The following is a 24,112-nucleotide window of genomic DNA, read 5'->3' as shown; positions in this document are numbered from 1 at the left end:
ACCCGTGTGCTTAGATTTAGGTGCACGTTAAAGAACCCCAGGTGGTCAAAATTTCCGGAGTCCTCCACTACGGCGTGCCTCATAATCAGAAAGTGGTTTTGGCACGTAAAACCCCAAATATTATTATTACGAGCAGAAATGCCGTGGAACACTACTTTCACGCATCTTTTAAGAAGACGCAATCGACACGAGATGAATGTATCTGCAGAGAAACAAATAAACATAAACACACTATATTGCGCGCACACAAACAGAACAAGGAAAGAAAAAAGGAAAAGCGGTAACAAGCGCCATTATTGAATTTTTTTGCGCACCGAACTTTATTATGTATAAGGCGCATGCGCCCCACTTCCATTATGTTTTCGTTTCTTGTTTTTCGCAATGCAATCTCTCTCTCTCTCTTTCTCTCTTTTTCTTTTTTAATGCCGCATGAACTCCGTCTGTTTTTCAGTCCTACGTGGGAATGGTATTTTCGCGACCTTTTTCTTCCAGTGGCTTCAGAGTGCCAGCTATGCCTCCCGACGGCGATAAAGCTTTCCCGGCGAAACCAATCCACTCGCACGAGGGGACACCGCTGCTGGTCGTCACAATTTCAGACATCCGAGAAGAGTTGTGGAAGAAATGTCATAGTTGCTTTCCCCGGGTGATATCATGAGAAGCCAACAAACACTGACACCAAGGACAACATAGGGGAAATTACTTGTGCTTAATGAATGAAATAAACGATAAATTAGTGGAAATTAAAGTGGATGAAAAAACAACTTGCCGCAGGTGGGAGCCGAACCCACAACCTTCGCATTTCGCGTGCGATGCTCTACCAATTGAGCTACCGCGGCGGCGTTTCCCCATCCACTTACTTGGGTATTAATGTGTAATAGTAGAACCCTGGGAGTGTTAGCCAGCGCCACCACTCACAGACCTTGGCGGCGGACGTGGAACGTCGTTTTTGCCGCAGGCGTCACGATAACGTGATCTTTTTATGGGTGAAGGCAACTGGTCAATAAACCCACATATGCTACCTGAAGGCATCAATGTTGCCGGATTCGAGACCCTCGTTATGTAATAAACGAGAAGAAAGGGGGTTAACCGAGGGGCCCGATTTTTTTTTTTTTTTATTAGGCATATCATGAGAAGCCAACAAACACTGACACCAAGGACAACATAGGGGAAATTACTTGTGCTTAATGAATGACATAAACGATAAATTAGTGGAAATTAAAGTGGATGAAAAAACAACTTGCCGCAGGTGGGAGCCGAACCCACAACCTTCGCATTTCGCGTGCGAAGGTTGATGTAACACACGTTTCGACGTCGTTCAACGAGGCCTCGCGGATGTCGTTTCTTGTTTTTTTTTTTCTTCTTTTCTTTATTATTACTACGCTGAGTTTACGAGTCTTAGAATCGACCTTCATTGTGTCGTTCTGCGTGTCTGGTTATACCTTATTACCCACAAGCGGAAAATAATGTACTTTTGTTCTCCTTTGTTTATATTCTTCTTCTTTTTTTTTTTTTGCGCGCGGGCCTTGAACTAGGCGTTCCACTTTGGCGGCTAAACGGATTAGCTAGCGGTAAACGCCGTTGCTCGAAATCCGGCCCGCGTGGTGGAGATAATTCGCGCGTACTCGCTTCGTGATCTTCTTCTTTCTTTTTTTCTTTTTTTGCTTTTTTTTTCGCACGTATGCTTTCATTCAATTACTGGTATGCGGAGATCTTTAGCAGTTAGTTTCGGCGCGGGGCCCTTGATATATGCTCATTAATCAGCGCGCAAACAAAGGAGTACTTTGGCTGTATAATGGTTATGATAATGATTAATTATGATAAGGTAATGATTAATGAAGCTGATTAATGAGTATGCACCCTTTCCAACTCGCCCATCTTTCTACCCTTGATATAGTTTCAGAAATGTTCATTGAACGCCGAACTCAGTGATTGAATAAGTATATACCTAAAAAAACATAAGGCAAGAAGACAGGGAGGTCCCTGCTTGCCTTTTGTCATTGACGTTATGCATTTCAATGTTTTGCTCAGAGTACTATTTATGTATACTACTCCACAATATCAGTGTGTATAAAAAGAATAAAATACCAATAATACACTACTACTACTGTCGTAGCTCTGAAAGCACCGATATATATTTTCTTAGGGTAGCAGTAACTGTCAAGCCAGGAAATTCATTATCATCAAGAAAGTGGTAGATTTAAGATGAGGTTAAACCAGCCAATCACATATATATATATATATGTAGGTCATGTTATCCAACTCTGCATGACATTTGGTGGGAGGTAGCGGCCTATAGGTGGAGAAGAATGAAATAAATATTTGATTAGGACTAGTTGGCTGATTCCAAAACTATATGAAGGGTTGGGTGGGGAATCACTGATGAAAAAAGGTGTGCACAATAAAGATAGGGGCACACTTCCAATTACATTTCAGAAAGCTACAGAACAGATGTAACATATAACTGTTAGATAGATGTACATATAACTGGCAAGCTGCCATGCAGTATGATGTACATATAACTGGTAGTATGATAGATGTACATAAAACTGGGTGGCGGGGGGGGGGGGTATTTTGTAAGTGTCAGCCTAGTGGACATCCATTTTTCTGCTGAAATGCTGATTGGCTGGAGGTGGCTGTCTCCTTCTCACCTGTCCCCTAGCCATGCCAATCAGAACTTCAGCAGCAGACAAAATGAACTTATCCACTAGGTGAACATTTAGGGAATACCCCAACAGGTAGTATGATAAATGTACACATAATTGACAGTATGATAGATGTACATATAACTGTAAGTATGATAGGTGTACATATGACTGGAAGTATCATAGACATACATACAATGGTAGCAATAGATCTACATATAATTGGCTGTATTATAGATGTTCATACAACTGCTAGTATCATAGATGAACATATAACTAGTAGAATGATAGATGTACATATAACTGGTAGAATGATAGATGTACATATAACTGGTAGAATTATAGGTGTACATATAAATGGTAGTATGATAGATGTACATATAACTAGTAGAATGATAGATGTACATATAATTGGTAGAATGATAGGTGTACATATAAATGGTAGTATGATAGGTGTACATATAACTGGTAGTATGACAGATGCACATTTATGTTAAGCTCAGTTGCATGGCTTTCTTAGATATATTTGGAAGATATTTAAGTATCTGTTGTCCTTTTAGTTTCACAAAAATGAAAGCCAAACACATTCGTTTGCCTGTCTGGCTGTAGAAATAGACTGAAATAGATTAATCTATTTATTTATTCATTTTTCTTTATTCATACATTGTATATAGCACGTGAAAAAGAAAAGGATATAAAGGGACACTTGCCACTTCCGTAAGTGCTTGTTCATCCCTGTGTCCATATTTTTTTTATGTGTCACTTACTTTGAATCGTGCGTTACCAACTCTCTCAAACTGCTGTGCTTGCACAAGCCAGACATCTGTTTTTGAATTTGGCACTGACAATGTGGAATTCATTATAACTGTGATGTCGCATGCTTTGTGACCTTTTTTTTTGCAGATTTTGCAACATAAAGTTGCAGCATTGTTTTAGTTGAAGATGTTCTGCAATGTTTACTTGTTGTGCTGTTGTAGTTCATGAGAGGGGCTCTTGAGGGTTCTCACGCTTGTACGTGAAACTTTCCGCAGGAGAGAAGCTTGACGCAAGGCAATGCGAAGCCATGGAGGACATCTTCAAGGCCATGCAGTTCGACTCCATCAGCTTGGAGGCATGTCACTTAGATGACGAGGTTAGTTATTTGAGACGTTCACTCTTTAGAGGGCGCTGAAGAGAAACAATACAGCACTTTTTGATTGGTAGAGAAATAATCAACTTATTTTGCATTCCATTCTCGCATGGTTAGTTTAGAGCTCAGAAAATGACCAAAAACCTTTTTTTTTTTAATTTGACGGCCAACTGTGGTGAACATGATGTCATAGTTACGTCATTAATTTCCCGTCATTTTCTGCCCATAAGAGCCACCTTTCTAAAGGCAGCCCCAATCATCATCGGTGTGTTGTGGACTTTGCTATATTTTACCCAGACAACACACAGGCATCCTAGGGATGTCTAATGGAAGGAAGCAGGAAAAGACGAAAAGTATTCCTGCTTCCTATTGTCCCTATTGGGATGTTGCGGTGATCGTACGGATGTACCAGGATGATCCAGAATAGGTTCCAAGTGAAATACTGAGAGAGGTTCTTTGGATTTCCCCCCTGGGACATTCTTTGGATACCGTTTGGACATTAAATCTCAGCATAGGACTTAGTCTGGATTTTATTAATCATTTGTTTGTTGATGCTACTCTGTGCCTTTCAAAGTTCCAAGCTTGTAATGTGCCATGCAAAGTTGTTGTGGAATTTGTGATGCTTTATGTTATAACTGCCTATCTGTAATACAAGCTGTTAAGTAGTACAGCAATAAATCACAGAGGTATCCATATTTTCCTTACAGATATAATTAAATACGAGTAGAATTAAGCACAAAAACAGCTACCCGATGTCCACCGCGAGTATTCACACTGGACACGGGCAGCACACTGGTGGACACTAAGCAACTGATTGCTATGTCTCCATACCATATTGTATATACAATCGCCGCTACATCACAATTTCCGTCATTTCTGTCAGTCAGTTCCATTTCATTTTTTACGACCTCGTTAAGCCACAGATTTCGCATTTATTACGTACAGTGAGGCTGATTCTTTTTCTCCCCCTCTCTCTCTCTCTCCTGCCTTCTTCTTCCTTTTCTTTTTTGCTCAGGAAATGTTTTTTGTAGTGGCAAAGTTAGAAATAGCGTTTGGCTTCTTTTTCTCGAATTCAGTGCAGTCTTTCTTTTCTTTGACGAGCAGGCAGCACTTTTCATAAAAACTCCTGCCTTTGTTGGTGTGGTGGACGACAGTGCTGCATGATTTCAAAGCTATTGTGCAGAAAGAGACCTTTCTTTACCAATCTGGATATTCAGGGAAGTGCAATCATCTTCAGTAGGAAAAGGGTGGGGCAGGCTAGCTTCAGAATATAACTGGCAATAATGTGTCATGCCAGTCTAGTCCCATGTTGCACCAAATTTAGCCTGTGTGCCACCTTTTGCTTGCTTCATTCACCATGTGACAGCCACACCTGATTTTCTGAATGGGTTGTACCCAGTTGTGCTTGTCATAGAGGGAAAAGGCTGAATAGAGAAGTAGCGACGTGACATCTTCTGCTTCTTATTTTTTGGTGTTAAATGAATGTCCTGCGCCTCGAAACACCAGAAAAAAGTAGGACGGTCACAGTGTCATAATTAATCTCTTGTAATAGCTTTTACATGAACCAGGTTTGGTTTGCTTCCCAGGAGACGTTTATGTGTTGTGACGTCATGATGTGGAAGAAGGGCATTGCAATGTTGTTAGCACTCGCTTCAGTCTCAGAGGTTTATTATGCTGCTACATTTGACCGCACAATGAGTAGCAGCATAGCAGACATTCTAGCGAGCCGGAGTGAGTGTCAGAACATGACAATGTCCTGCTCCTAAGCGACTACCTCCCGGGTATGGCATCATGACACATAAACGCCTCCTGGGAAATGAAACTGAAACTGGTTTTTGGAAATGCGATTACAGTAGACTGTTTATAACATGGTGACCATCCTAACTTTTTTCTAGCATTTCAAGGTGTAGGACATTCATTTCATGCCAAGACATAGAATGTAGAAGATGTCATGTCGGTGTGTTCTTTTATAACTGAACGCCAGCAGACACCGTCAATATCCATGACGTCATGGGAACTTGGCGGGGGAAACTCAATGCGGCATCACCACCCAATGTTTATTTACGCATCTTTCCTGCTTTAACGAAATCTCTGCTTACAGTAAGGCTGACATTTTAAGTATTCTAAAAAAGTAATCTAGTGCACTACCTTAACCTGATTTTCTCCATAGCTTCATGTTAACTCCTATGTTAAGCTTGGCACGGTATGATTTCTTTTTAATGGGACACACCTGAGTTTTTTAGTCATGGAGGCTGCAGAATGTGATATAAACAAGAGAAATCATTGCGCATAGATGGCTGAAAATTTTGCAGTGCTTGTGCATTGTTGTGACATCACATCGTGAAGACTTTCCTGACTTTGAACAAGAATTCATATACTTATCACAAATGCAAGAAGAGTTCTAGAAGGGGGAAGTGGGTTTCCCATGGCAATGAATACGTGTCACGGCACTACTTATTCAGCCATCTCATTCTTTATATAAAGCATATACTGATACGCCCACATTTTTTATCTTTTTCTGGGGACTATTCTTCCCCGGCTAACCACTGTTATAATGTTAACACTCAGTAAAAGACACGCCTATATTAGATGGTCAGTTTTCTGACCGTTGTCGCTGATTCTATCAGATTGCATGCACGATGCAAATAGTAGAATGCATTCTAGAATACACACGAATAGTGGTGGACATTCTGGAAGATACGCGAACACCAGCAATTAGACTACAATGTACGATGAGTTGTGTATAAATAACCGGCACACATTGAGACACACACATTGTGTATCTTTTTCCGGTGACCATTTTTCACCAGCTAATCACTCCTACAAGGTTGCCACTCGGTGCAAGGCTTGCCACTTTCCTGAATATTGTTGCTGATTTTGTAGCAAAAGGATCTTCTCCAATCAAACTACATGCAGGACACAAATAGTGGTGCATATTCTGGAATGTACTTAAGTTGGACTGTATGAGTCATGTATAAATATAGTCAGTGCGCTTGACCTGTAGATCAGATTTCAAAGACTCTGCTCAGCGCTACCATTCTTTCTTTCAGTGTTGCTTGTTTTTGCTGGGCACAAGTTTGCCCAAGAAAGAGTTAACTCTTAAACTAGTGCTTTTGGTAGTTCTGCTCTTCACAGTCTGTACAATGCATTGATATTATCTCTTTTACTACTTGGAGCATTCATATAACTTTCGTCAATCAAACATTTGTTTGAAGTTGAACTTATTTTTTCTGCAGCTGCTGCTGCAGTTATATTTTGTTATGTGTCAGCATGGCCGGCAAGATACAAACCTCGCACTACGTACATTGCTACGTACAGTGCACATTATGAGAACTTCATTGCCACTCACTGCTTTTTGTTCTGTCCTCACCAGGGAGCTGCTACCGTGTTTGACATGATCGAGTACTACGAGTCAGCGCGGAAGCTCAACATCTCGCACAACCGCAACATTGACTCCCGGGGCTGGCAAGCCTGCTCAAGAATGCTCAAGAAGGTGATGATGACTGGCTTTATTTATTTATTTATTTTACAATACTGCCGCTCTCAGCCGAGAGCCTAGCAGACGGGCATGAACATTTCTTTTCCCGACATAAATACATGTGCGAGTTACACAAAGAATGAAAAGGTAACAATATTCAACAAAAATACAAAGGATAAGGTAGATAAGCTATACAACAGAACACTAAAAAGAGGAGAATAAAATGAACAACAACCGGGGCATATAGTCAAAGCAAAAACGTGAAGTATTTGGAAAAAAAACAAGTGTATACATATTTTTTTTTTTTTTTTTCTAAGCACTGTTAGTTGTTAGATGAGAAATCGTTAATAATCTCTTGTGATAAGCTCCAGTTGTGAAACGAACAGGGATAAAGAATTTGTCGCTGTTAATGACGAGTTAAGTTCATTCCATTCTCTGATTACTCGAGGAAAGAATGAGTACCTGAATGAGTCATTAGAAAAGGAATACTCGGTTAGCGTATGTTCGTGTTGATGCCGTGTTATCCTAGATTGCGAATATGAAATGTACCGGGTGATATCAATTTTATAGTGACGGTGCAGCATTTGAAACAGAAATTTTAGTCGAGCTTGTTTCGCTCTCGTGGATAATGTGTTGAGGCCTGAGGAAGCTAAGAGACGTGAAGGTGAGTCGGTAGAACGATATTTGCTATGAATGAACCTTGCGGCTTTTCTTTGTACAGCTTCAAGTTTAGCTATGTTAGTTGCTGTGTAAGGAAACCAAATTGTGTTAGCGTATTCTAAAATAGGTCTCACAAATGTTTTGTAGGCCAGAAGCTTAATGTTCGTTGGAGCGATCTTTAGGCGTCTTTTTAGATAAAATAGCTTTCGTAGTGCAGTAGTTGTAATATTAGTAATGTGTGTTTCCCAATTGAGGTTTGATGTCAGCGTTATCCCTAAATATTTCTGTTGCTCAACCATGGAAAGAGGCGTGCCATTAACGATATAGGTGAAATGAGAGGGTTGCTTTTTTCTTGTTATTGTCATTGCCACTGATTTATTGACGTTAATAGACATTTGCCACTGGGAACACCACTCGGTCAGCGTGTTAAGGGAATCAGAAAGATCGAGATGGTCGTTATAGCTGTTAATTTCTTTGTATATTACGCAGTCATCCGCGAAGAGTTTGATTTTGCATCCTATATTATTGGTAATATCGTTAATAAAGATCAGAAATAACAGCGGCCCGAGTACCGAGCCTTGTGGTACTCCAGATGTGACAGGAACGACATCAGATGGCATGTGGTCAAACATAACAAATTGTGAGCGGTGTGTTAGAAAAGCTGTTATCCAAGCAGAAACCTCTCCTTTCCCGATGGCATGCTCCACTTTTGCAATTAGCTTAGTGTGACTAACGCAATCAAAAGCTTTAGATAAGTCAAGTAAAATCATGTCAATTTGAGAACGATTATTAATACTAAGAGCAAGGTCATGAACTACCTCTGTTAGTTGAGTGATGGTTGATAAGCCAGATCGAAAACCATGCTGGTGAGGCGATAGGATGTTTTCACGTTCTAGAAATACTGTCATGTGTTTTAGAATGATGTGTTCTAGTATTTTGCATGAAGTGCTGGTGAGAGATATGGGTCTGAAATTGGCAACATTATTTTTGTCTCCTTTCTTGTGGATCGGTATTATTTTAGCCTTTTTCCAGTCATGTGGTAGATTAGAAGTTGCTAGTGATTTACGAAAAATGTGTCCCAGATATCTACTGCACCACTCAGCATATTTTTTTAGGAATTCGTTTGGAATTTCGTCAGGCCCGATTGATTTCTTAGGGTCAATGTTGAGGAGAAGATTGTGGATTCCGGCGTCCGTTATTATTAACCGATCAAGCACTGACGTACAGGATGGTGGAAGAGGGGGGAGTGTACCATTGTCTTCCGTGAAGACTGATTTGAAGAAATTGTTATATTTGTTTGCCGTTGCACTTTTTTCTTCTTCAGTTAGTTTGGTTGTTGTCTGCTCGGTACTGCGCAGATGTTTCCAGAATCTTTGTGGGTTATCTTTTAGGAAGTTAGCAAGAGTGACACTGTAGTAATATTGTTTCGAATCTTTTAGTTTCTGCTTGAGATGCATAACTGCAGATTTTAACTTCAAGGTTGTAGATGGTTTTGGGTTATCCTTGTTTGCCTTACGAAGCCGATTTGCGCGCCGTTTAGCATGGATGATTTCGCGTGTGATCCATGGATTCTTAAGGTGCTGTTTTTTCTTTTGCATTGGAATATAATTAGTTATACAGTGCAGGACAATGCTCTTAAAATGTAGCCACAATGCATCTACATCAGTAGATTCCCAAGATGCTTTTTCTGAAAAGGAATCGAATTCATGCGACAGATAAGTTAGTATGCTGGCGTCATCTGCTTTATGAAAGTTAAAAAAGCTTTTTAGTGTAGACTGGGTAGTAATACAATGATCAAGCTGGAATGTACACATAGGTATACTGTGATCAGATATTCCTTCAATAATGTCTATTTGTGCTTGACTTGTAGTAAAATGGTTGCTAAGAAATATGAGGTCGAGGATATTTTTCGTTGAGCCTTGAACGCGGGTAGGACGAGTGACAAGTTGATGTAGGTTAAAATTTAGCATTAAGTCTATTAGCACTTCGGAGGCTTCTGACGCATGATGCATTGTGGACCAGTCTATGTCAGCTAGGTTAAAGTCGCCCGCAAGAATAATCCTGGATTGATGGACATGACGCTGCATATATTTTTGTATTGCTGAAAGGCATGCACTGTCAGAGGAAGGGCTCCGATAAACGCAACCGGTTACGATTGACGTCCCGTCGCACAAAAGTTTGCAGAAAACGGCTTCAGCGTTGTTTACCTCGGGAAGAAGGACAAAGCGAAGACAGTTTTTTATCAGTAATGCCACTCCTCCACCTCGTGAAGGTCGGTCTTTTCGGATGATTGTGTAGTTTGGCGGGGCAATCTCGTGGTCGAATATAGCGGGTGATAGCCATGTTTCCGTGATGGCCACAATATCGGGCTCGTAATCGACTAGAAGGCTTTCCAAGGCTTCTGTTTTATTTAGGACACTGCGGGCGTTTACATTTATCAATGTTAATCTTTTGATAGTGTGGCTTGTGCCGCTTGTGCGGCTCTGCGGGTTATTCGGCGGTTTGTTTCTGCGTCGTTTTTTTGCATCGGTACTTTGTCCTTCTTCTCTTCGTCCCAAATATATGCGCGTTTGTTAATGTAAAGTTTGTCAAAAGAAAGTGATACTTTTTCTTTTTTTTCACGGTTTGGTTTTGCACTATCCCAAAGTTTTTTCCGGATGTCTCTTATTCTTTTAGAGAAGTCTTCACCAATTGAGTAGTCAGTTGTTTTTAGTTTGAAACCTCGGCTTAAGATTGCCACTTTTTGTCTGTAGTCAAGTAACTTCATTATTACCGGTCGAGTTTTATCTGTGGCGCGTTTCCCCAACCTATGTATACGCTCGATGGAAACTTTTTCTAGTCCCAGGGTGTCTTCGATAATGTCTTTGTTCACAGTTTGCTCTAACGACTCGCTAGTTTCATCGTTTTTTTCCTTTAGGCCATAGATAATTAGGTTAGATCGCCTACTGCGGTTTTCAAGGTCGTCAATTTTATGTTGAAGAATGTCTATTACTTCGCTCATACAGGCGATTTGTTGTTGACAGGATTCGACTCTATCTTCAAGGACTGCAAGGAGGTCAAGCTTGTTTTCTATATCTACTAAACGTTTTTCTTTAATATCTTTGATGTCGGCTGCAATATCCTTCAGCTGTTTTGAAATTTGGGTTAGATCGGGGCCAGGGTTAGTTTCAATATCACCACCTAATAGCAGCAATTTTGTCAAGGCCAAGGCGACATCAAAAACCAGGATACAAAACGGTGGGCACGGCAGCACTAGCAAGAAAGGGTCGCTTGAGCGGATGCAATATCCAAAATCCTTTCTCACCTGTACAATGAATGCAAACGGGTTAGCGTGCCGCATACTGGCAGTGCCACCGTGCCCAGTGGCCGAGTCGATCCCAGGCAGGCTATTTAAGGCAGCGGAGAGCAGTGGCGCTGAACGCAGATCACGGGCCAAGATCTCCGAGCATGCTATCTTCCGGTGTTGACGGTGCAATTTCCACGATGAGTATGGCGGTGGATCCAGCACGTGGCATTGGGTAGCGTAGAGCTCCTGCGCCGCCCTGGTTGCCCCGGCTTGCGCAGTGCCTCCATCCCCGGCATGAAGCAGCAGGCCGAAGGACAGCTGTACAATGAATGCAAACGGGTTAGCGTGCCGCATACTGGCAGTGCCACCGTGCCCGTGAGCACTGTGCTGAAAATGATACAAGTCGGCTTGCAAATGCCACAAACTAAACAAACATACAAAAACAAGTAGGTAGTATGCTAGTGTTTTCTGTATGTGAGTATCGCTATTGACAGATTGATACATTGACTGGTTGACAGATTGATTGATTTTTTTTGTAGTTGTTGTTGACCATTTTTCACTGTCTGACAGCTGTTACAAAGTTACCGCTTGGCACAAGACATACTTGCATGTTCCATAATTCTCGCAACATTGTCACTGATTCTATAGCAAAAGAGCCTTATTTGATCAGATTGTACGGGCGACTCGAATGGTGTCATACACTCTTGGACATACGTGAGCACTAGTGATTACACTTGGATGAACGAGCCATGTATAAATAGCAGGTGCACTTGACTCATAGGTCAAATTTCGACAACCAACGACTATCCTCGCCGCTGTCATTATGCTTTGATGTTGCTTGTCTTTAATGGGCGCAAGTTCATCTAATGGAGAGTGGAATTCTCAACTAGCACTTTTTGCAGTTCTATTTTTCACTGTCGCTACAATGTGATGCTATGATGGCTCTCACACAAGCTTCACCTTATAGCGACAGTAGCTGGTTTCACCTTGTCCTTTTTGTCCTGCACCTTAATCCACACACCTTTTTCTTTTTTTGCCTGTTACTTCCACCCATACCAATATTTATTATGATGATAATGGTGCTCATCTGAAAACAGTGCATTGAAAAGATGGGGGGGAAATGTGTCCAGCAGGGAAAAAAATGAAAGGGTGCATGAGCAATGTTTTGAATTTTGCTTGCGGTAACATCAGGAGCATGCAATGAGACTACATTGCCCGTTTGTGGCCTCCTAGAAGGTGACCTGCTGCAATCCCAGAAGTCATACAGCCGCACACATGGCCTCCATGACGTGATCTCCTGACAAGATCTCAGTATAGCTTGTTACCAGCAAGGTACGGTAACATCCACCTGTCAACTACCATCAGCAGCAAATCTTGAATCTATAGGAGCCAAATTCACAAGCCTTTGCATTTATTAGCTAAGCTTACCATCAGTCAGTGGGCTACTCCAATATGTCTAATGAGAACTTCACTGACACTGCTCTTGTGAATGGTTCTAGCGTAAGAGCTCTTTTGTGAATACGGAACCACATTTTTATCCGGAAAAAGTGCATACCTGCTTGTTATTGCCAGTAAACTCACAATGATTCCTTTGCCCCATCAATCAGCACATCCAGTGACTATAAAAATAGAAGAATACGGCAGGATACAGGATGGCATCTCTTTGTCGTACACCAAAGAACAGAGGAGGTGGTGTACTGCTGTACATAAGAGAAAATCATGATTTCAAACTAAGCGCGTGTTTAACAAGTCAAGCTCCACAAGAGTGTGATATTCTGTTTGTTGAACTAGGTAACAGTATCAACATAGGAGTAGCCCATCTTTCCCCTAGCTCTAGAATTGCCTCATTTCTCTTTAAAAGGACAGACAACCGCTCAGAATATGAATCAAGATAGCCTCAGTGATGGAAAGATTGCCTATCATGGTGACTAAAACAAGCCATGTTTTTTCTTATTAAATGTGGATTTATATTTTTGATTCGCCATTAAAACTTGCGAGAAATGACCTTTGATGCCTCACATGGCAAAAATATAAAGATGCAAAAGAGGCTTATCACATGTCCTTCTATTAGTGTACGTGATTCCTGGTCTTTTTATTAGTATTGAAATGCAGCACACTTTTTTCTGTTATAAGATTTTTCTAACTTAAACTGTTTAGATAGGCCTTTGTTCGTAGCGAGTAGAAAACTGGTGCTGCCTTTGCCTTCATTTTCAATGAGTTGGCTTGACTTGTCTATCGACAGAATGACGATGAGGGCCAGCCAGCCATGACGCAAACGTGTACTTGGGGGAATACGTGGTACAAATATGAGAAAGCTCTGTACAACAACGCAAACTTGTTGTACGAGCTTTTTATTTTCAAAAGTGGTTGAAAATGTAAAAATATAGGTAATTAACCACAGTACACCCACTCCTGTGAAAGCAGAACTATGGGCGGCTTTCACAATATGCGAGGCGGGCTATTGACATTGCTCTCACTTCTCAGTGTTGCTGGAGGAGGGACTCTTACTTTTTTAGAGGCTGCTCAGATAGAAAAAGTCTGCTTAAAAAATATTCACATGCTTTTGGAAGTAACCGCTGCAGATGTAAGCGCTACCGAGGGTGAGCTTTGTGTTGCACCATAAAGAACTGTGTTCTTAAAAATCGGTTGTCAGTCCCTTTAAGTTAGAAAATTTATTAGATAATCTAGCTGCTTCCAAAACAAAAGCAATTATTTGTGGACAAATAAACATAGGCTTGCATGGGAACAGCAATGGTGATTATAAAACAGTATTGCAATCATATGGTTTTTCTATACTACCAAAGGTCCCACACATATCCCCGACACAACACATTCCCTTATTGATGACATACTATGCAGTCTTGAAACAAACATCATATTTTCTGGTGTGGTCCTCACGGATTTAAAAGATCATCTTTCCGTCTTCGTGTTTATACATCTCCTTCATGTTGTCAACCCAAATTCGACGACAAAGAAAATGTACAGTCATTTTAGCATACACTAAAGAACACGAAGACGAAAGCCTGCATGCTCACAAGACATTAAATATATTACTTGACATTTTCATTTGAATGCATTTTTACTTCCTATTATTTCTTTTCTGCCACCAAAGGTTGTGGGTTCGACTCCCACCAAAGGTTGTGGGTTTTAGCACCTTAATTAACTCTATCTTAATTAACTGTGCCTTCATTAATTTCTACTTAGTCAACACAAAAAGTAATGTGCTCAACTCTCACCAATGGTCATGGGTTTGAGTGCATTAATTAACTTTGCCTTAATTCGCACCAAAGATCGTGAGCTCAACCATCAGTGGCGTCAAAGTCAATTTTGGTGCCATTGAATTTTGGTAGTGTTATTTGGCACCAGCAAAGGTAGAGAGTTCGACTCCCACCAAAGGTTGTGGGTCCAAATGCCTTAATTAACTTTACCCTAATTAACACCAAAGGTCGTGGGTTCGACCATCAATGACGGCACCATCAATTTTGATGCCGTTAAATTTCAGTCGCATCATTTGGCACCACCAAAGGTCGAGAGTTTGACTCCCATCAATGGTTGTGCGTTCGACCATCAGTGGTGGCACCATCAATTCTGGTGCCATTGAATTGTGGTGCCATAATGCCGAACAGTCAATTTTTAAATAACACTGGACAGTAGATTCTGCGACCCATGAGCCACTTAAGGCTTTCAGTTTAATACGGTGATTATGCAGAATGCGTTTCTGAGACAACACAAAATGAAACAGGGATGGTGGAAATGCCCTGGCCTAATGGGATTGGCAATCGCGGTTTAGTAGACGTTAAGAATTAGGGTGCTTGCCTGACATTTTACAGGGGATATTGGGAAGCAAGTTTCACTTGCAGTTAAGCAAGGGTTTTCGGAGTGGGTTAGTTGATGTTCTATAAACAAGCGTGCTCTGTTTCATACTTGCGAAGGCAATGCCGCAGAAGCTACGCAAGCAGTGTGGTCGTAGAAGTCCCACATCGTGTACTTTGCTCTTCAACCGTTTTTGTCTCTGACACTCTCTGTGAAATAACTTACTTCATAGTTCTATAACCACAACTTGGGGACATAATGTTACATCAAACCACATATTACTTGCGCACATTTATTATTATTTGTGCTTCCAGCACACGATGTATATCATGTTTTGGTCATGAGTGCACAGCATCTCACTGTGACCACTGGTAACGGAAACTGCTACTCTACTTGGTTCAGGAGTGATAGGTCCACATGGGCCACATCCTTCATGTAATAATTATGACATGTCTTAACATAAAGCTGCGAGAATAAATTTTACATCAAATTGCATAATGTGTATCTATGTGGCATGCTCTATCTTTTTGGTCACGAATGTTGGTAAAGAGAGATAGCTTGCGGATTTGATAGCGTTGCCTGCTATTTATGAAATGGAGTATGACGCATGAAAGGAAGATGTGCAGGGATTGCCAAATAATGGGCAAAAAAGAAGAAAGAGAGGGCAACCATTATAGCATTCAGAACTCGGTAATACTGCACAGCAAATGACAAGTGCGCTGATCTAAATGCCAGCGTACAAGAGAAATCATAGTGACAGCGAGGATTCGAAGCGCACAAGATCTGCACCAACTTCAGGAGGAATCGCCATACCTTAGTCTCGATACCTGCATCTGCGATGCGGTAGTGCTGGGTTGTGTACGCTGTGGTGGTCCCACCTATCTCCTCTTGCTAACTTCTTTATGATCACACGTACATAATCATGCTGTTTCGCTCGATAAAATTTTGCTGGAAGTTAGCGCTTGTTTGTGTCTTTCCTGGTCAGCTCTGTCTTACTGTCATGCTTCAAATTTATTCATTGAGAGTATAATATTATGCATCGCCTCAGTGAAAAGAGCACTTGTCATCTCTGTAACATCACTGTCACCTTTACTTGCTTGCAATAAGAGAAGTAGATTAGCTATTCCATTCTCATGCAAATAGCCTGTGAAACAAGTGTCATATGGCCAGTCATAGTTAGTGGATGCACACTTATCGTTTTGCATCATGTTCTCTGCAGACTCCCTGCTTGCAGCACCTGGATGCCAGAGGCACAGCACTGAGTGAGCAGACCCTGCTCGTCCTCGGACGGGCGCTGAGGCTTGGCTCGCACCTCAACTCCTTGCATCTCGAGAACTGTTCCCTGACGGGCCGTTCGCTCGTCATTTTAGGTCAGCTCCCAGGGAGATTATAATCACCTGAACGACATCTGTCGTGCCACTGCCGCTGCTGCAGCTCTGGTCTTGCTTATCGCACCATTCTTGGGAACTGAGCGGTCACATGTCCCGACTGGGTTTTGTTGCAACCTTCCTTAGTGGTCATCGTACTGAAAGAAATGAAGAAGGTAGTAATAGGTCTTTTGCTCGATTTTTTCAGAAAACCCTCTCTCCAGGTTTTCTAGTGCATATTGATGATAGCCATGACATGGTCCCTGGGACTCATCACTTAAGGTTAGAAGTGGCATATAGAGGCAGTTTTCTTTACCTTATATGTCCTGCACCTTGGCCTTGTTGCATATAGGAAGTCTCGTCAAAAAACATAAAACACCTCTTAATAAGTTGTCTGCAATACAAGTCACATATACTTGTTTTGAGAACAGCACCCAACTGACTTGATGGCCAGGCATTCAGCAGCTTCCTGGACCTTAGAGTAGCACATCAGTGCAATGTACTGCTCTGAAGAATTTAATAGCATTCCTAAGAGAGAGTGATGCATAGTCTCGAATTATTGATATTGTTGTGATGCAACTAAGAGTGGCACCAAAGATGAAAGAAGACGATTTGATCTGTTTAGGTGGGATCCTCCTCGGCAGCCATCTTGTTTGTGTATCATTGCCTTTCTTGTAAATGACTTCTAGATACATTGTCACATGTGATCCCTTGAATTCCACAATGTAGCAAATTGGTGAGAGGTCCGGGATACCCACACGCAACAATGGAGCTCCGCAGTGGTCATCGCCTCAGACTGGACAATGCAATGGATGAAACGGTGCCCGAAACGGGGCGGCCCACATCAACATCTACAACCCCAACAGTTGTCTTGGCTCAGTCACAGGACCTGGGAATGTTTTATGGCACCAGCCACCTCAACATGGAAGACTGGATCACCATGTGTGAGCGTGTGAGTGCCCACAACAAATGGGATTCGGTGATTAGGTTGACCAACTTGGTGTTCTGCTTAGAAGGCACGGCAAAGGCTTAATGATAACCATTAAGAAGAGCTTAACGACTGGAACACGTGCAAGCAGAAGCTGAGGGACTTGCTTGGCTGTCCTGCCGGGCAGAAGAGCGCTGCTTAGAAAGAACTGGCGACTCATATCCAAATGTTCACAGAATCAGAAGTCGCTCACATCCAGGACATGCTGGCTCTGTGCTTTAAAGCCAACACTGATATGGCTGGGTCGGACAAGGTTGGGCATGCACTGAAGGAGATCGCTGAAGATGTTTTCAACCTGCTCATGTGCAAAAATCAGAAGACAGTACAGGATATCGTAAAGGAGTGTCAATGCTTTGAGCAGGCCAAGAGCCACCGTATTGCAATGCCATTTGCACATCTGTTGAACACAGCTGCCACATCCTTTTGTTGTGACGACAGGACAAGAATGCCGTGACCACCATCTTCAGATGACTTGATATGTATATTGTGGCATGAACTTGAAGCCATGTCTGCTGCAGCCTTTTTCTCCCTCCCCAATGAGCAGAATAACTTACCTACAGTACCATTTGTGCAGGCAAAACTATGCGAAGAACTCGCTAATCTTGGAGTTCATCCTGTATGTGCCATTACCGCTTTACAGCTTTCTAATACTGTCCATCCACTGGTCAGTGGTATCCTGCGCACTACCAAAATCCAGCCGAGTGGCAAACCACAGACGACATGGCCCCTCTGTTTTCTTTACCAACATGTCAGCCATGTTGCCTGCCGTTGTAATAACTGTACTGTCTCCTCCTCTCTGCAACTGCCCTTCGCCAGTTATTATCACCCCAAACAGAGCCTGTGTCCTTACCAGCCTCCAATAGAGCCACAATGTCCTAACGAGGATGCTTGTGCTGCTTGGGACAGTCCCTCGTTGTCATTCCGCTGTTACCAGTCCCATTCACTACCACCCATCATCCCTCTCGCCAAAAGCTCATCGCCCACCATCCCCAGTGCACCCCCATTTCCCATCTCCAGGAAACTAAGCGGTGCAGCTCAACCCGGAGGTGACGCTACATTGTCGACTGGACTGCAAAACCCTCTGATTACTTTGCTAACCAAACAGAACTCGATGAACGTCATAGCCGATGGCATCGGTGTCCCTGCAATCACTGACACTGGCGTGCACATATTTATGATTAGTGTCCATTTGCGCTGACGCCTGAACAAAGTCCTCACACCCGTTCATAACGCACCCTCCACATCAGCGATGGAGGATCGCCTACCGTTCTTCATATGTATATCGTTAGCATTAGCATCACGGCGCACCTAACCAATGTTTCGTATGCTGTTTTAGAACAATGCCCTTACGACGTTATACTCGGCTTAGACCTTTTACCGTCCCATTCAGCCCTCTTTGACTGCGCGTCTAGTGTTATTCAGCTTGAATTACCACACGGCTGCCATAGTCCATCAGTCACACAACCACGGTTATGCTCTCCCGAAGACATCCGCCTGTCACCTTGGGCCACTACCTGTGTCACTCTAATGTCATTTCCATCTATTCCTGATGCCGTCTATGTGCTGTGTCCCACTGCTGACATACTGCTTGTAAGGAATTTGGCCATTCCCCATACCGTGCTCACTGTTACGGGCAATCGGGCCTCGCTCCCTAACCGTAACTTTAACTGCCCGACTCAAGTTGTTCCCAGAGTCATGTCTTTGGGTGACATTTCGCCTGTCAGCGATTATGAGGTATCAGTGCTTGGCACTAAAATTTCATCGTCCTCTACAGGCACCTCCGATTCACCGACTCAAGTCACAGATGAACTTAGCAAGATGATTGCACCTCACCTCCTTCCTGCACAAGCTGGTGGCATTTGCCATTTCTTGGAAACTTACTGCAACATTTTTTACCTTGAATGCCGCCCTTTAGCCCTGACATCGGTGGTCACCCATTGTATTTACACTGAAGACGCCAATCCTATACGCCACCCTCCGTACTGTGTTTCGCACGCTGAACAACGAGTTATACTACAAGAAGTTGCTAGCATGTGGACTAAAGGCATCATCAAGATATCTTCCAGTCTGTGGGCATCTTCTCTTGTCCTTGTCAAGAAAAAGGACGGCAGCTGGTGCTGTTGTATCCACTACCGACACCTCAGCAAAATCACATGCAAGGATGTCTACCTCTTGCCACGTATTGATGACTCTTTAGATTGCCTTCACAGAGCCAAGTACTTCTCATCCATAGACCTTCGGTCTGTGGCAAATCTTGGTAGATGACATGCACCGTAAGAAAACTGTCTTTGTAGCACCTGACGGTCTCTACTAATTCAAATTTATGCTATTCGGCTTTTGTAATGGCCTGGCAACCTTCAAAAGAATGATGAACTCCTTACTTTGTGACTATGAATGATCTACGTGTCTGTGCTATCTAAGCAATGTGATATCCCTTCACCAACTTTTGCTAGTCATCTAATGTTTCTGTCGGCTGTCCTTGCTGTTTTCTCACCCGCCGGCCTGCAATGAACTCGTCCAAGTGCCACTTTGGACATTGTCAAATTGTCGTTTTTGGACATCTTGTCAGTGCCGCAGGCATCCAACCTAATCAGGACAAGATTTGTGCTGTCCAGAAATTTCCTGTCCAGTCTACCACTGCAGGCGTGAGAGGCTTTGTTGGACCATGCTCCTATTTCCCTCATCAAGGAATTTTGCTGACATCCACTCGCCTATTCACTGACTTACCCAAGAAGAGCATTGCTTTCACATGGAGCCCCTCTCAAACCAAAGCCTTCTCCACCCTCGTACACTTGCAAACAGCTTCCACATACTGGCTCATTATGACCCATCTGCCACTACTGAAATTCACACTGAAGGCAGTGAATAAAGAATTGGGGCTGTACTCGTTCAATGACAGTGGAACACAGAGCATGCAATTGCTTATGCCAGCCACATTCTGTCACCCGCTGAGAGGAATTTTTCGATTACCGAACAAGAGTGCCTGGAATTAAGCTTGGGCAATAGCCAAATTCCGTCCCTACTTGTACAGCCGCACATTTTCTGTGGTCACTTATCCCCATGCCTTGTGCTGGCTCTCTTCACTTAAGGACCCCATTGGACGATTGTGTCGATGGGTGCTGCAGCTCGAAGAATATTCATTTGCTGTTTTATACAAGTCAGACCGCTTGCACAAAGATGCCGACTGTCTCTCCCGTCATCCTATCGACCGCCCTGAATATGATGAGCACGACACCGACACTTGCGTCTTGGCCATTTCCGATCAGCGTGACAATCGCACTGAACAACGCCGTGATGAGTGTTTACGTGTTCTCATCGATCGTCTCAATTCTGGACATCCCCCTCCCTGTGTACTCGTACTTCGTGACGAAGTTCTTTTTACTCATTTTACCATGCCATCCCCGGACAACAGTTGCCTGCAACCTATGACCTCGTATCTTCAACCTACAACCACATGTGATGGCGCTTCTACTGGTCAGGCCTGCACCGCCACGTGTGCTACTGCGTTGCAACCAGTGCGTGCCATCAGTGCTGTGAAAAACCTGCTACGCTGCCCTCTGGACACTTTTGCCTCATCGCTGTGTCTTCAGAATCTGGTCTTGATCTTCTTCGCTCTTTTCTGACATCAAAATCTGGCAATAATTATGTAGCTGCCGTGACTTGCGCTTGCCGTGACTGACTACACGACCCCATGCGTGATCATGCAAGCTTTGCCCACGAGCTGTGCAACTGAGGTTGTGGATTTCCTTTTACATGACGACATCCTCCATCACGGTGCACCCTGGCAGCTCTTCAGTGATTGCGGCCACACCTCCTTGTCCCGAGTTGTTGGTGACCTACTTTGCTCCTGTTCTGCCAAGCATAAACTTCCCACTGCCTACCACCCACAGACAAACGGACTCATGGAGTGGCTCAATCGCGCATTGACAGAAACATTGTCTTTGTACGTTTCTGACGACCATAGTAATTGGGACTACACATTACCCTGTGTGACCTTTGCGTACAATTCGTCCGGTCACAAGACTGTATCATTCTTTGTGGGCAGTATTGCAAAACTGCATGAAAACTCAATTTTTAGTGCGATTGGTATTCTTAGCCTACTTCAGCCCCCTTAGTGTATCCATCTATCTAGCCTATTTACACTGGTCCTCAGTTTTAAAAAATCTTTCAAAATTTCCATGGTGCTGGGCTCGCGTAACATAGGTTCCTTTAGCACAGTAGCCCAACGCTTTAGCGCTGTGCTGCAAATGCCCGGGGGCAGTAATGAATTAATTCTCAGCATTGGCACACGCCGGCTTGCGACTGGTGCAATCTCAGAGGCCATGCAAAAGGCCATTGTGAGATGGGTTCTGTCAGAATGGCTTTCTTGCTGTGAATTTATTTATTATCATTCTTTAATTGCAAATGAACTCCTTAGGTTTGGCTCTATAATCACTCCATTTGTTCTTCTTTGTACTTACTTTTCACTCTAAAGACCTTGACAGCGATTCCTTCGTTCTCCCACTGTTTGATACTGTACGGTCTTGTTTGGACTGTTGAAAGTAACTGTAGCTGAATCAAAGCTACAACTGTTGTAGCTGTAGCTGTAGCTGTTGAAAAGTAACTGTAGCTGAATCACTTTCTTTCGCATATCTCTGCAGTGGCAGCACTGAAGCTGAACCCAGCTCTGAAGGAGCTCTACCTTGGGGACAACGGGATGACGTGCGCGGACGGCTTGCAGCTGGCGAACCTGCTGCGGGCCAACACACGCCTCGAGTACCTCGACTTGCGCGGGAATGGTCTGCAAGTAAGTTCTTATTCCAGAGCAGGTGTACAGATTGTGGCCCCGTCATCAGAAATTCGCTTAGTGTACTTCACGATTCTGTTGTGGATCATAGATCACTTACAAGTGATTTGTGGTCCATATCAAGATCACGAAGTAATAGTATTAAGGATCTAGTAGTAAGTGATGAAGTAATAGTAGTAAGAATCTAGCAATAAATCACTGACAAGTGATTTATGATCAGCGTGCAAGTGACTAGCTCCTGCCACAAAGATTAAAGAAAGGAAACGGAGAGACATATTTTTTAATCTTTGCGGTATTGTCTGTGAGGATGTCATTGGGTTACAACTGATTAAAAGGTGCCTCGTGCACCCATCTCTCGCACACGCTCTTTGTTTACTCAAAAAATATATATACCGTAAAAAACTGCGTACCAGTCTCGTTTTTTTTTTTTTTTTTTTGAGAATTTGACATGGGTACATATAACCTTCATCTTTTATGATAATCAGATACCAAACATTTCTGCGTTAATCTATGCACTTATAGTTACAGCTGTGATTATGAAACGTGGTGCAAAGCAGCGAGCTCCTTTTACCATTTTCATCGGGCACTGCGATGGCAGTGGAAAACGAAAGCCACGAATGCCCATGCCCGCCGCGCTGAACCACTTAGTGCTTACATCCTGCTGACTACGCCCACCGTTGTTCCATTGCCAAGCTGTATGATGGCACCACCACAGAGGCAGCAAGCAGAGAGTGCGTTATTGGTTGCCAAACTACCAGCAACAGTGCCATAGTATATGGTATGGTATGAATAACATTATTGGGCCGTGAAGGTCAACCCTAGGTTGACGCGGGCCGCTCCCACGTTGAGACTGTCAGGCCGAGCCCTTCAGCCACATCGCGGGCCTTCTGGACTGCCCGTAATTGGTCAGAGAGTGATTCACTGTGTAGCATTTGCCACCACCATTCTTGTTCCTTGTCACAGTCTGTGAAGACCGCGGGGCACTGCCAAAGCATGTGGTCAAGAGTAATGATGCCATTGCACTTATTACAGTTGGTTTGAGTTTCCCTCTCCGGGTAGATCCTGTTAATAAAATTTGGACTTGGGTATGTTCTTGTCTGTAGCAAACGTAATGTGACCGCTTGGGCTCTGCAAAGCTTACCATGTGGCAATGGGTATTCCCTTCTGCTTAAATGCAACATTCCAGAATGACCAAAAAGCCTGGTCCTTGGCACTGCCAGCCAAGGACCAGAGGCCTTGGCTGGCAGTGCCAAAAAGCTAAGTACGGGAAGAGACAATGTTTGTGTGGTCCGGACAAAAGGAGCCTGTCTTGATATCGTGTAGGTCATGATAGCCTACGTTTTCGTAAAGTGGCAATGCAGTCTGCGTCTTGCAGCGAACGTTGAGCTACAGCAGCAAAATGGAATGAAGATCACTATTTAGAAAGAGTAATGATCATAATCGTATCTGAACAACATCGTATCGGTGGACACTATTGTGGTTTGGCTGCACTTTACACCACGTCACGTGTATAACAATGCTCCATGAACAATGTAACACCACATTGACTACGCTGAGTCCTGCCTGCGAACGCTTGCACCTTCCTTTCGTTCACTGCGGCCGAGCTACCTTGAGGGCTTCTCCAGTAGTACTTATAGCAGAGTGTATTGCTAATAAACAGAGATAAGGAAAAACTCTAGGCACAAATCTTTCATAGCATTGTAACAGGCATGCCATTACAACAAACTTGTGAGCCCTCAACGTATGCATACATTGAGCACAACAAATGGGCCAATTGCACTCTACTGAATTACGCCCACCGTGTGGTTAAAAAAATAAAACAACTCTGTACTTTACTAGAAGCAGACAAAATCCGAGAACACTTAAGCACTTCCTATGAGTTGTGAATGCAAAAGCATTAATGTCCAATTGAATGCGGCTGAGTGGTCCTTCAAGTTATGAACTCCTTGCGGGAAAGTGAGGG

The 24,112-nt window shown here is 43.1% G+C and overlaps 1 protein-coding gene across 2 annotated transcripts in view; it reads left to right on the top strand.

Moving 5' to 3' along the window:
- LOC142587969 (uncharacterized) overlaps window positions 1-24,112 on the top strand; it is a 404,213-nt gene that overhangs the window by 350,083 nt on the left and 30,018 nt on the right. For both annotated transcript variants that reach the window (XM_075699369.1, XM_075699368.1), the window contains exons 4-7: window positions 3,674-3,774; window positions 7,145-7,264; window positions 16,228-16,378; window positions 22,004-22,149. In XM_075699369.1, the coding sequence (XP_075555484.1) occupies window positions 3,674-3,774; window positions 7,145-7,264; window positions 16,228-16,378; window positions 22,004-22,149 (518 nt within the window). The remainder of the gene's footprint in view (window positions 1-3,673; window positions 3,775-7,144; window positions 7,265-16,227; window positions 16,379-22,003; window positions 22,150-24,112) is intronic.

This window comes from Dermacentor variabilis, chromosome 7 (assembly GCF_050947875.1).
Source record: "Dermacentor variabilis isolate Ectoservices chromosome 7, ASM5094787v1, whole genome shotgun sequence".
Lineage (NCBI taxonomy): Eukaryota > Metazoa > Arthropoda > Arachnida > Ixodida > Ixodidae > Dermacentor > Dermacentor variabilis.
This window is presented reverse-complemented; position numbering and strand designations above follow the sequence as displayed.